Genomic DNA, 13,490 nt, shown 5'->3' on the forward strand with positions numbered 1-13,490 from the left:
GAACCTATTTCCATTCAGGTGGGCTTCTTATAATCTAATCAATTCTCAGAGGCTTCACATTCTAATACCATCACATTGGTAATGAGGTTTTCAACATATGGATTTGGTGGGCTCACAAACATTCAGACCATAGCAAAGTGCCTAGAAACTTTTAGAGCAATATGACAAATTAAGTTTGTGTCTATTAAGTTCAGTAATAAAAACAGATGGACTGGTGAGAAAAGAATGGCTTGATTTACAAAGAAATATTTTTATTGCCCCTCCAGGAAACCTTCTGAATAAGTAAACATCCACCTCCAATAGTGAGTATTTGCTGCACCCCTTCTTGAAGTTATTAACCTCTTCGAGATGAAACATTAAAGTTAGAGCACCTGGGTACCACAGGGTTAAAGAGCAGGAGTGGGGTAGGTGGGGTTACAAACCAGGAACACATGCCCTCCAAGTTAGATAGCTTGCTCTCTGTTTAATTGCCCTTAAAACACACACACACACACACACACACACACACACACACACACACTCATGTAACAAGGAAGGTGAAAGCTGAATGAAGTTTTCTGGGTAATGGCTTGAAATGTTTTCCTTGTGAGAAGTGGTGTTGAGTTACAGCGAGCAGCCGAGAACTGGGAGGAGAGAAACTGCAGCCCCAACCCGGCCCCCTCCTTTTCTTGGGCTGGTAGAAAGGTGGACATGGGCTCCCGGAGACAAGACAAGTGATATGTTGAACTGTCCTGTGGCTGCAATTGTCTGCTCCCGGAGTGACCTGAGGTCAGTGTTTACCAGGGTTTAGCCAGGGCCAGCGGAGCAGGCACAGATGCGCTGCTGTGTAATGCCACGCAGGCAGAGACTGACAGGCGGTAGGAGCTGAGCTTTCCCCCTGGACTGCTGTTTCCTGCTGTGTTCAGGGGAAGGGGTGCTTGCTTTCTGGCAACTCCTGCTGCTGTTGCTGCTGCTGCTGCTGCTACTTCATCTCTTTCTCCACTCCAGGTAAGCAGACTCAAAGGGAGGGCAGGCTGCAAGGGAAGCCTTTGTACAATGAACAAGATCCGAAAGTTTTTCCGAGGAAGTGGGCGAGTCTTGGCATTTATATTTGTGGCTTCTGTCATCTGGCTGCTCTTTGACATGGCAGCTCTCCGCCTCTCATTCAGTGAGATCAACACTCGCCTCCTCAAGGAAGATATCGTGAGGAGGGAGCAGATAGGATTCAGAGTGCAGCCAGACCAAATGAAGATCCTTTACAGCAGCCTCAAAGAGACGAGGCCTCCCCAGAGGGGACATAGTAAGGGGGCTTGGGGCAAAGACAATTTTAGAAAGACTGAGGACAGTGTGCACAAGTTTCAGGATCACTTGGACCCAACACAGAGGCAAAGAAAAATGAAAAACAACCTGGGAAGGGACAAAGTGGTACCTTTGTGGTATCCTGCACATCTACAGAACCTCACAGGGACCCTTACCAAGCAGAAGATGGAGGGGAGAGACAGCAAATCTGAAATTTTCTTCCATCGGGTGACATCAAATCAGACAACAGCTCAGAGGGCTTGGAAAACCCCATTTGTAGTGGCAAAAGGAACTCCATTAGCCAAAATATCTGTACACACAGGACCTGTCAGTGTAAAACAGGAGGCCCAGAGGAGTCATAATCTCAGCAGTGACACATCAAAACCAGCAGGTGAAAGGGCCCTGAACATGACCATCACTCTTAGAGCAAAGCAGCAATCACAAGCAGTAGCAAACAAGAGGACACACCCTGGTGGCTCATCAGTGCCCAAATCTAGGGAAGCCATAGCCTTAAAACAAACTGTGACTCAGAGCAAAGAACTAAATGCAAATAAACACAAAGTCAATAAGGGTCTTCCTTTTTTCAAGTTCATTGCCAGTTCCAGTCACTTAAAGAAGCCATCTATGAATAAGACATGGTTGGGAGGCATGCCAAAGCATGATGGAGTCAAAGTGGCTCAGGGGAAGAGACTCAACTTCCCTGAAAGTCATGTTGTGATTGTAAGTAAAGAGGAGGAACTAAAGACAAACACCAACGAGGTTTCCAACTCTAAAACCATAACTATATTACCTAAAGTGTTGGGGGGAGGCCAAGAGAAACACATTTCCAGGAACAGGAGCGAGGCAGATCTGTCTTCACTTGCTTCACAGAGGGCAACAGTGTCTCAAAACAAAAAAGAATTAGCAGGGGGACTGGGGACTGCAAGAATCAACTCGACTACCAAGTCACAGCATGCAGAACACAACCAAAGTCACACAAAAGCCCCTCCAACTGAACACCAGGGGATGCACCAAGTGTTACGAGTAGATGTGACACTTTCTCCAAGAGACCCTAAAGCTCCAGGTCAGTTTGGACGTCCTGTGGTTGTTCCCCCTGGAAAGGAGAAAGAGGCAGAACGAAGATGGAAGGAAGGAAACTTCAACGTCTACCTTAGTGATCTGATCCCAGTGGACAGAGCCATTGAAGACACAAGACCTGCTGGGTAAGGCTCATTCTCTTCTTTCTTCAGTCCTAGGTATTTGGCCTTATATACAGAAACATTTATTTCTAGATAATTTTGTGTGAATTATTGTCACTCAGAACTAGAGAAAAAGCAATTATTAGATACTAGACAAATATTCTACCATTCACAAAGTGAAAATTTCTGATACCAGTACCTGCATTTTGTTCTGTTTCTAAGCTGACTTCTCTGGCCCTCACCCCTATTAGCTCAGGATCCATTTCCTTCCCTGTCTTGGCAATCTATTAAAATAACTAGATGAATTCAACTCACAATAAAGTATACATGAATGGTGGAGCTTGAAGTGTAACTCCATTAAAACACTGACATTGGAGTAAGTTCTCAATTTTGGAAATTTTAACTATTGGAAAGTTTGTCTGGAATATATCTGGGAAATGTGCATAGATAAGAAATTTTATAAACCTCCTTAGAGTTATATCTCAACCAGCAGAATTCTGCCTACTCATGAATAGTGATATCCATAACAGCAATGAAAAAATTGACTTTATTCCCTAAAATTTAATGTCCTTTGTCAGTAAGGATGGTAGACATTTCAGGAGTTCAGTTACACAGGAGTAACAGTGTTGGGAAAAGTCCATCAATAACTAGCAAGCACCTGCAAAACTACAAGAACATAATAACAGCAATCACTTTTATTGGTAGAGTTTTACCACATAGGAGGAGCCTATGTATACATGGGTGAACTTCACAAAAGCCCTGGAAAGGAGGGGCAGGTCTTAGAGTTCAAATGAACTGATGAGGATGCTCATAAATTATGTCACTTTTCCAGCTCTATTGCTGCCCAATGCACTGGCCTGAACCAGTTCCTCAAAGAAATTCCTAAAACTCCGTCATCATTGGCAGCATCAAATCACCAATATTTGGATTTCTGAATCAAATAGTTGGATTTCTGGCTCTTCCTAGCCCACTTACATGTGGGGGTAGGTTGTAGCCATATGATGACCATTAATGGATAACATAGCTCCGACTATGCCTTCATATGCAATTCCCTGAGCTAAACAACATTTGCCTGGAATTTAGAATTAGGGGATGTCAAGATTGAGATGTGGCACATGTAGAGGGTTAACAGTGGCCTTGTTTGGCTTTTGTAGAAAGATATTCTTTGTAATCTAGGTAGTAGGGGTACTGTTCATTCACTTTACTAGGAGGGAGGCACAGATAGTGAACCTTATTCATCTTAGATGAGGAGTACTTTGATGTGATATCAGCTATAGTGAGGTCATTATCAACCTCCTAGGCATTGGCAAATAACTGTCGACCACATACTAACTGCCTAAGACCAAGGACTGTGTCATTCATATTCCTTACTTTGCTGATATGCACAGCCTTAAGGAGAACACAAAAGCATTTACAGATGAGGAAACTGAGGCCCTGGGAAGTGGCATTGTCAGTGATGATAAAGCTAGTAATTCAACAGAAATGATTACAATTCACGCTCAGAATTATGCTGTACTTTCTCATCTTTTGCTGACCTCCCGACTACAATCACCAGGAAAAGGATTCTACAAATTATATTAGTCCAACTTGACTCTGAATTCCTGTATACCGCAGGGTTGTATATGCTAGTTTTGAACATAGAATGCCAGGGAATGAAGTAGTCATTAAAGCAGCTTCATTTTAATATGCCCTCAGTGGCCCTTGCAGACTGCTCTGGAGCCTGGGGCAGAATCAGACAGCACAGAAGTCCAAGTTCCAGCTCCAAACTGGAGAAAGGGCCAGAGTGTGGGCCAAAATCTGGCAATAATGATGTTATCACCCATGTGATTTATTGAAGGCTCAATGACTGCCAGTGCTTGTTAGTTTCTCTAATTTGGAAATGGTGCATTGCAGCCCAGAAAAGTCACAGTCAGGTTCTGTCTTCTGCAGAAGGTTGCCCAACCATAGCAGAAATGAACATGTGTGCTTAAGAGGATGAGTCAGAGAGCACATGGCCAGGCCCCTCCCTTTTAGCACACAACCCACCTTGGCTAAATACGCTCAAGCTCTGGACAAGCTACCTGACTGATGCTGTACTCCAACAGGATGGAGGAGATAGGCCAACCAGGAGAGAGACTAAAATGGGACTCGTGAGAGGATGCATAGCCCTTTTGTGTTATTCTTTAAAAAGGATATTTTCTTGTTGTTTTGTTTTTTCTTTTCCTTTGCCCAAACACTCTGACTATAAATATATGCATATTATATATTCATATAGATAAACTTTGGAGAAAAATGGAAATGAGAACCTTTCGGTTCATTGTATAGGTAAGATTTGGAGTCAAATGTTTTAACTGATTTTATTTGTTTTCAGCCTTGCTCAAAATGTATTTGAGATGTCTTACCAGAACACACAATATGATTTTTAATATAATAGATTTTAAACATCACCATAAGGAGAAAATTGTCCAAAAATATGTGTGTGTGTGTGTATGTGTGTGTTTAAGAGAGAGAGAAAAAAATATATAAAAACATGGACCTTAAAATTAGCTCCAATATAGCCTACTGCAACCTTGAAATTCAAAAATTTGGGGGGAATATCATCCTTGCTGACTTTTATATTATCCCCAAATCTGCCATTATAGATTAAGTAACACAGTAACTAGCATACCATAGTGTTCATTGAATATAGATTGAAGGAAAAGAATAAAAACCAAAGATTTGCTATATTCATTTAAACTCACTTCCCCTAAGTAAAGATAATAACTAGTTATAAATTAATACCATTTTGAGAATGAAGTAACCAAATTATTAGAACAAAGATTATCTTTAGGTAGAAGAGACAGGCAGGGTTGCCAGGACCATGTCCCCTTTTAGTTCTAGAATCAGACTCTCTCTTCCAATCCTGCTCTCTCCTCCTTTCCCTCCTGAGTTCCAAAGAACTGGCCTAAAATGTTGAGATGCACCCTCACGGCCTTTTCCACAGCACAAGCACTCCTTTCTGCCAGTGTTGTGCGCAGTACCCATTCCACTGTTGTCCTTGACTCTCGCTTGCAGCGGGGGCTCTTGCATGAGGTATATGCCATTTTCTTCAATGTGAGCCCTCAGCACAAGGAAAGTCAGTCTCTTGACCCTTTCCTACGCATGATGCTCATTGTCTTCCCCTGGTATTTTTATAATTTGTCTCTTTCCACAGCCTCCTTCCCACTCCTTACATGGCTCTCATCCTTTTCTCTCCATACATGCTAATTCACCAATATCCTAAAGTCCATCAGGGACCTACCTCCACCTGGACCATGACATGACTGTGACCTCTAAATTCCAATGAGGTTTAACATAGTAGGCAGCCCTCCTGGTTACTGAAACACTTGGTTGGGTTCCTTTCACTAACTAGAGGCTGGAGCATTTCCCTCTCAGTAAAATTATAAACTTCAACACTTAACTTCATATTGTACTCCCTTATCCCTGAACATGGTGTTGTGTGCTCCAAAGATTCAGATTTGTACAATACAGATTTAAAAGGTATGTTTTTCTGAAATAATTATAGAAAATTGAAAATTATTTTAACAGAATAAATGAAAGGTGGAAATTCAAGTAAAGCTTGCAATCAGTCATTTTATAATATACTAAGGACTTTCCAATTTTCCTTTTTGAATATATAGAGTATATTAGTATCTGATGTAAGATAAATGTATCCTGTTCAACACTATGATCTATTAATTCATGTTTATTCATTAGTTCATATTTTGTTATTGTTTTGGTTTTTAAATCGAATGTTTGATTTTCAAGGGAGAAAAATCTATTTCTATTTTATAAGAGTGTTTTAAGTCAATAAAGACAGCACAACTTCATCGTAGCTTAGAATATTTATTTATTTGTTTGTGTATTTATTTATTTATTTTGGTACCAGGGTTGAAGCAAGGGGATCTTAACCACTGAGCCACATCCCCAGCCCGTTTTTGTATTTTATTTAGAGACACGATCTCTATGAGTTGCTTAGGGCCTCCATTTGTTGCTGAGGCTGGCTTTGAACTCACAGTTCTCTTGCCTTCTGAGCCACTGGGATTACAAGCATGAGTCACTGTGCCCAGCTAGAATATTTTATTTCAAGATATGCTTAAAATACTTCTTTGGCAGTCATTTATAAGTCCCATATTTAAAACTCTTTCTTATAAAAAGACTTTAAGTTCTTTCTCTTAATTTTTGAAGTTTGTTTCTATCAGCAACAATCAACACACACACACACACACACACACACACACGCGCACACACACACACACACACACACACACACACACACACACACACTTTGCTGAAATATAGTCCTATCCAAAAACATGGGGCAGTTCTACTTGGAAAAAACTTGTCTCCTAGCCTGCAGAGGTGGTCAAGATGGAATTCCACAAATGGACTTACTTTAAGAGTGGACTTCCTGTTTCTGAATTTAGAGAAAAATGATACACACACATGCACACACACACAAAAAAAAAATGTTTGCTGCCAACATTTAAAGTACAATAAGTATGGTATGCTAGTCTACAACTGCTGCATCATAATGCTACTTGATCGCCTAGCTTAATGCTCCACATTCCCTACAGAACTCTGGCAAGCTCCTCAATGAAGCAATTAAAGTGGGCCTTTATTCTCTTAGTCCAAGCTGGGACTATCAACCAATAATTTGATTCCTTCCTACACAGCTAAGGAGAGTTTTCTTTCAGCACGTATGAAAAGCAAAAGATAGCACTGTGCCTTTGCCACAGACCAGTATAAATTACTGAGGAGAAAGGAAAACTTTCCGGAACCTTAATTTGGACTCTACCAGGGTCAAAAAACATAACTAACAAGTTGCTAGAGGAGGTGGAGAAGCTGGAAGAAAGAAAATAAACAGATCATGTATGCACCCAGACATCAGGCTTCTAAAAATCCATCAGAATAGGAGAAAGAAAAAGTTAAATGAAATTCATTTTTTTTTTGTTTTTTTACATGGGATGAAAATGTTAATTGATGAAATGAGACTGCTTTTGTGATTGATAGTGATTCGAGAACATTTTCTAAAATTAACAAGAGAAGCTGTGGCATCTCTCTTAGAATCCATCAGAGTAGTAGGAAAAAAATCTCACAATATAGGCTTAAAAGTATTCTTTCCTGCATTCACCCTTTGAGTGAAAGCAAAGCAGTGGTGTGTGTGTGATGATGAGGGGGTGCACATGCACACACATGCAATTCTGAGTATGTGTGTGTATGTTGGGGCAACTCGGTGCTCTGTTTCACTGAAAAGTCACATAGGAGAGCAGGAAATAAAAGTAAAATTTTGTTTAAAGGTGAAAGTTAAACCATAACATAGCAAAGGTTAAATATAGCCAAGAGTTCATTACTAAGCCTTTGGATACTTTTATTTATTACATTCTTCCCACAACTAGAGGAACAACAGAAAGATAATCAGAGGAGAGAGATGTAAAAAAGAAAAAAAAAATCTGTTACTAATGAAAAAAACAGGTAAACAGCACCTAATTAATGTAAAACTGAGAAATGCTAAAGCAACTCAAATTGCTCAATTACCTAAATACTGTCAAAGACCTAGAAATACTCCTGGGAGAGAGTAATTAGTAAATGTAGGACTCTCAACCTATTCACACTGCTTTTTTCACACATCTAACCCAGGGCCCAATTTAACCATCAGCCTAATTTTATCAAATTCTTGATGTAATATTGCCCTGGATCCTCTTGTCCTAGAAAACTACTTCCTGTCAGGCTCTTCTGGATGACCCATTCAGAACCGAACTTCTTGGGAGGAAAATTACATTTTTTGCACAAGGGTCAAAATGCACAGAGAAAATAGCAAGATTTAGTTGCTCTGCCTTGTTGTTTGCTTTTAAAAATGAAAGGAGCTTTTCAGAGTACTTTGAAAAAAAAATGTGTAGTATGCCAAACTCACAGATGAGGGGAAATACATGGGGAAAGGCAAAGTAACTTGACCTAGATCTCACAGCACACAGTGGCAGGGCTGAACCCCAACCAGCAGTCTTTGGATTCTTCACTCAGTAATAACCCATTTCGCTCCTACCCGGCTATTATCATCACCGGCACCTCCCTTGGCCAATAAGTATGGTACGCTTGTCTACAACTGCTGCATCATAATGCTCACACAAAAGAAATGTGTATTTATGTTCCAGGCAGTGATGTGTGTGTGTGTGTGTGTGTGTGTGTGTGTGTGTGTACTTTTACACATGAGTGAGTGTGCCTTTATTCTACCAATTCTTACAGCAATTCCATGAAAGAAATTCTCTTAGTCTCATGTGTTTTACTGGTAGAAAACTGAGACTGTAAAAAAGCAAATGATATATCTGCTGTCCCAGAAACCTAAGAGTAGATTTGAGATTCAAAAGAAAATTTCTCAACTTCTAATTCTAGTGCTCTCTCCACAGGCTACAAAGCCTCCTTTCTTTGTTTACTTATAATCATATGACGCTGGAAGAAATTAAGACAGATCTCTTCCTTATACCTAAGTCAGGGGTGTGTAAAGGTAAACACAGCTAATGTGGCACAGAAAGTCATGAACTATTAACATTACATAAAGACTCAGAAGTGATCGGTAGTCCCTTGTGTTACAGAGAAGGTATGTGGAGGAAAGTGACTTGCCCTAGGTCATACACAGCAGGAGAGAGAGCACCACCCTCAAAGTGCCTTCACTTCCACCCAGGACTGTTACGATCACATGACACCACCTCCTGACCTTCTCCCTCCCACCCCAGTTTCACCCTAACAGCTGCCTACTCAAAATAGACTACTGTTAAAGTATTGAATGTTGATGATGATGGTTTATATTTCTAAGCCTGAGTTCAGTCCCTCTGATGGATACACCCTTACCTCAGCAACCTTGATATCAGTGGCCAAAGCCTTTGGAGTTGGGTGTTGAGTGTGACTTAAATGTTCTCAGGAGCCAGGGGATTTTGACTGAGCATCGGGGACAGTATCCACCAGAAAGAACAAAACACTAAAGCAACATTTTTATATCACTCTACCCTCTTATCAGTGAGACGCAAAGAAGCCCAGTAACTCTATAAAGTTTTGGAGAAAATATACATATATATAATTCTAGGTAGAGCTGGATGCTTGATTCTCCTGATGCTCCAGAAGATGCCAAAGCTTGAGAAGTGAAGGCCCTGAACACACCCATCAAGGTTGCATTTGAATTGCCAATTGAAGTTAAGGAATTATTCTCCCAGCCTTCTGGTTCATACCCGAGGAAACTGAGACTTGACCCCTGTTATATCTTTTGGCTCTGTTGGAATAAAATGAAAAATTTATAGAAATAAGAGAATGCTATTGCTTCCTCAATCTTCTGATTTGAATCCTTCTTTATTGGATAGGGTGCATTCAAATCAGGTTAGTGGCTGAACATTTAGCACACAGAAACTGAAAGGGTAAAGCACATCCTTTCTGAGTTTCCTCATAAATTATTGAGTACTTGATAGATTCCGATTAAAGAACTACACTGGAAAAGAGCCTGGTGCCCAGTCAAAATGTGCATATTCACACTGTGGGGAATCATGAGTCTCATGTGGGCTTTTTACCCTGAAGCTTACAAGATATTTTTTATCCATTATCTCTTCAAATCTTCATTCTCATTCTGTGATATCAACATTATAAACTTCATTTTAAAAGTGAGGGAAGTGTGCTACTGGGGAGGCTGGTGAGTGACTTGACCATGACCATCTGGCCAGTGTCAAAAAGGACTCAAAGTTCAGTCCCTTGCCTTCTTCCTCAAGTCCAAAATCTTTCTGTCCTATCATAATCATATCTCTGCTGTGTTTGGGATGGTGAAATTCTCCACATTAGAGTCCCCATTTGTTTGGAGTAATTGGATTGGCTATAGTAATTAAAACCTGGACTTCCTCCTAACAAAGCAGTTTGGGTTAATTTTTTAAATAGAGCACAGCACCCATAGACTCTACATGCCTAATTTGTGTAATAAGTGTGCATATGAAATAAAAATATGAATTTTTAACCTCAACAAAGTTTACACATCTAGAAATATCTTGCATTTAAAATAGATTTCACTTGAGCTACAATTTATTTACCATAATGTAACAGAAATCAAAGTTTACAATGGGAAAATAGGCACAGAGACAGTTTACTTCATTTGGGTCAATGCAGGAAAACTTGAAATGGTTTTTACAACCTATGGAAACTAGATGAAACTTGATGCCTGATACAACAGTTAATAATCTGAACTTTCTGGTCTGACCCATTATGCCTGTTTACAAAAAGGAAAAGAAAAAACACACTGTTTTTTTTTTTTCAAGACACCTGAAAACATGATTAACATGCTTGGAATGTAGGAAATCAGGCTCTTATCCCCGTCACCCAAACTGAGGTACACCATGAACTTTTGTAGATGAAACCTCCAGCATTTCCTTCACATCCCTCCTCACTATCCTTTAAACCTGCCTCTTACCAGCCAATAGCATGATCTGTACCCCATCATCTCCCCCAAGGCCTTTGGCAACATGATTCCTTAAACACATCCAAAATACTTGTTTGTCACCATTGGCAGAGTCTGTTTGTTGGGATAGTATCATCTAATGGAATTCTCCATGATCTCCTCATATGGATTGCTAATGATGAAATTGAGGTACCATGAGACAGTGGGAATAAAGAAAGTTTAGACACTTGGTAATTGGAGATCTACTTATTTAATTCTTAATGTATTTTGATTTGTCACTGGATCTAAACCAACCAAAATTTAACCATAAAGCAACACTCAAAACTTCATAGCTAGTCTTGTTGATTCACACAGAATTTGTGCAGCTGAGCTTTGCTTCTTAGAACTGATTTTCTTTTTCAGAGACAAATGTTCAAAAAACATGGAAGTGTGAAATGTGTGTTATTAATTACATTATAAAATCAGAGATGTGAAATCATAGGAAGACACTGCTCTCTTCTATTCCCTCCCTTCACTCGGTTGTTAAACTCCTCTTAGCTTTACTTCCTCTTTCTGCACCCAGAGCCACAGTGGAATATTTAACCACCATATACCAGTCCCCTCAAAATCCTCTGCCAACCTTTTCTTTCTGCCTCACTGCTATGATAACATCTACATTTGGATTAATCCAACAGTTTCGTTCATCTCATCCTGTACTCAGGCTGTCAGGTATTCTGACAAAAATTTTGCATCCCCAACTTTATGAAAGTGCCCAGTGGCCCACAAAAAATCCCTGGCTAACACTCTTTCCCATTGTACACATTGACTGTCCCAATAGTCTCCATTCTCCTCAACCACTACCCTATTTCATTAGCAAAAAAACTCCTTCCAATATGAGCTGGAAAGCATTTTAGCTTCTCATCCTTTGCACATAAGTTTATCTGCTTACATTACCACCGTTTTTTTTTCTATCTCAGAGAGAAATATCTAATCTTCCACTATTTAAGCTTTAAATTTAAGTTTCATTCCATCTCATCCATTCAGTACATGTTTATCAAATGTTTGTCATGTGCATCCATGCTAGAAGCTTGTGGTAATGTGAAAAGAAGGCAGATTTGACCTCTACTCACTAAAATCTGGATGCAGAAGAAATGGAAAGAAAATTGATAAGTCAATATTATGGCAGAAGCAAAAGTGACTGTAACAGAGAATAATAGAAGAGGGGCTGGGATTGTGACTTAATGGACCAAGGACCAAGATAGCTAGGTAAAGTGTATATATATATATATATATTTTTTTTTTTTTTGCTTTGTCCAATAGGGATTGACTGAAGGATTTAAGAAGGAAAGTGGCAAGGATATGGCAAAGAGAAAATAGACTCCTATCAGGAGACTTTAGCAGAATCCTAGAGAAAAATGGAGAAAACTCAAGAATGGGGTGGGGGAGATATGGAAGTTTAAAGAAGTTGGAATTGAGATGTATTCTGGCAAAACTAGGGGCAGAGTTGATAGATGCCTTTTGTTTGCAGCCAGGAGGAGTGTGATGTCTAGAATGGCATCTACATGAGGAAAGCATGGTGGGTAGTGAGAGGGGAAAGTGTAGATAACCTGCTACTCTGGGTGGGGAGAAATCAAAATTCCTGTTAAAGATACTTTGTGTGTAAGATGCGTGTGAGACATGCAGGGAAGATGTTAAGCATCATGTTGAATACATGAGTCTGGAGTCAGAGGTAAAATCTCATCTAAATATATAAATTTGAGACATTATCATACTGAAAACTGAAGGCCCAGAGGGGATCATCCAGTGACATCATACACAGAAGAAAACAGCCCAGGAACCAGCTCTGAGAATCTTCTATCAGAAATTATGAAAGATTAAAAACTAAGGAATTGAAAAGGAAAAGCCAGTGATGGGTGAGAACTCAGAAAGTGTCATGTCTTGTCTCTTGGGAACAGGAAATAAAAAGCAGGGGGGTGGTGGGAAGAGTGAATGAGGGAGATTAGGCTGGTTAATTGCATAAACTGCTGCTGTAAGTTTGAAAAAGTAAAGTAACCTTACTTCACTAATGATCTTACCAATTACTGATTTCTTTTTTCTTTTTTTTGGGGGGTGAGGTGGGTGCGTGGTGTCAGCTCTCAACTCTCTCCGCCCCTTCCCTGGAGCCCATAAGTAGGATTCTGTTCCTCACCATTGAGGAGAGGGAAAGGAACACAGGTGACAGATTTGCCCTGAATCCCACCCTCCAACTTCTTTCCTTTCTAAGTTTCCCGGAAAATAGTCTTCAGAATATTCTCCATTCCTACATACACTGTTGGCTCTTTTTCCTTGTGCTATAGCTCTGTCCCTTCCTACCTGTGAAACTGCAGTCTCATGGCTCTGGCCTTTGATGGTCACTGCGAGAGAGATCTCTTACATTAGAGATTTTTTTTTTAATTGTAAAAGAATTTTCAGAATCTAAATCTTTTCTAGTTCCAAAATTGTCCCCCATTTGTTGTTAATTATGCAACCAAGCACATTTTTTTATTTTTTTTATTGGTTATTCAAAACATTACAAAGATTGCAGAATCACATCGGTTACACATCCACATTTTTACATAATGCCCTATTAGTAACTATTGTATTCTGCTACCTTT

The 13,490-nt window shown here is 39.9% G+C and overlaps 1 protein-coding gene across 1 annotated transcript in view; it reads left to right on the forward strand.

Moving 5' to 3' along the window:
• The first annotated feature begins 527 nt into the window (after positions 1–527).
• GALNT5 (polypeptide N-acetylgalactosaminyltransferase 5) overlaps positions 528–13,490 on the forward strand; it is a 49,535-nt gene continuing 36,572 nt past the window's right edge. The window contains exon 1 of the mRNA XM_081260878.1: positions 528–2,480. Within this exon, the coding sequence (XP_081117004.1) occupies positions 1,036–2,480 (1,445 nt within the window). The 5' untranslated portion in view covers positions 528–1,035. The remainder of the gene's footprint in view (positions 2,481–13,490) is intronic.

The sequence above is a fragment of the Spermophilus citellus genome (genome assembly GCF_964194105.1).
Source record: "Spermophilus citellus genome assembly, chromosome: 11".
NCBI lineage: Eukaryota > Metazoa > Chordata > Mammalia > Rodentia > Sciuridae > Spermophilus > Spermophilus citellus.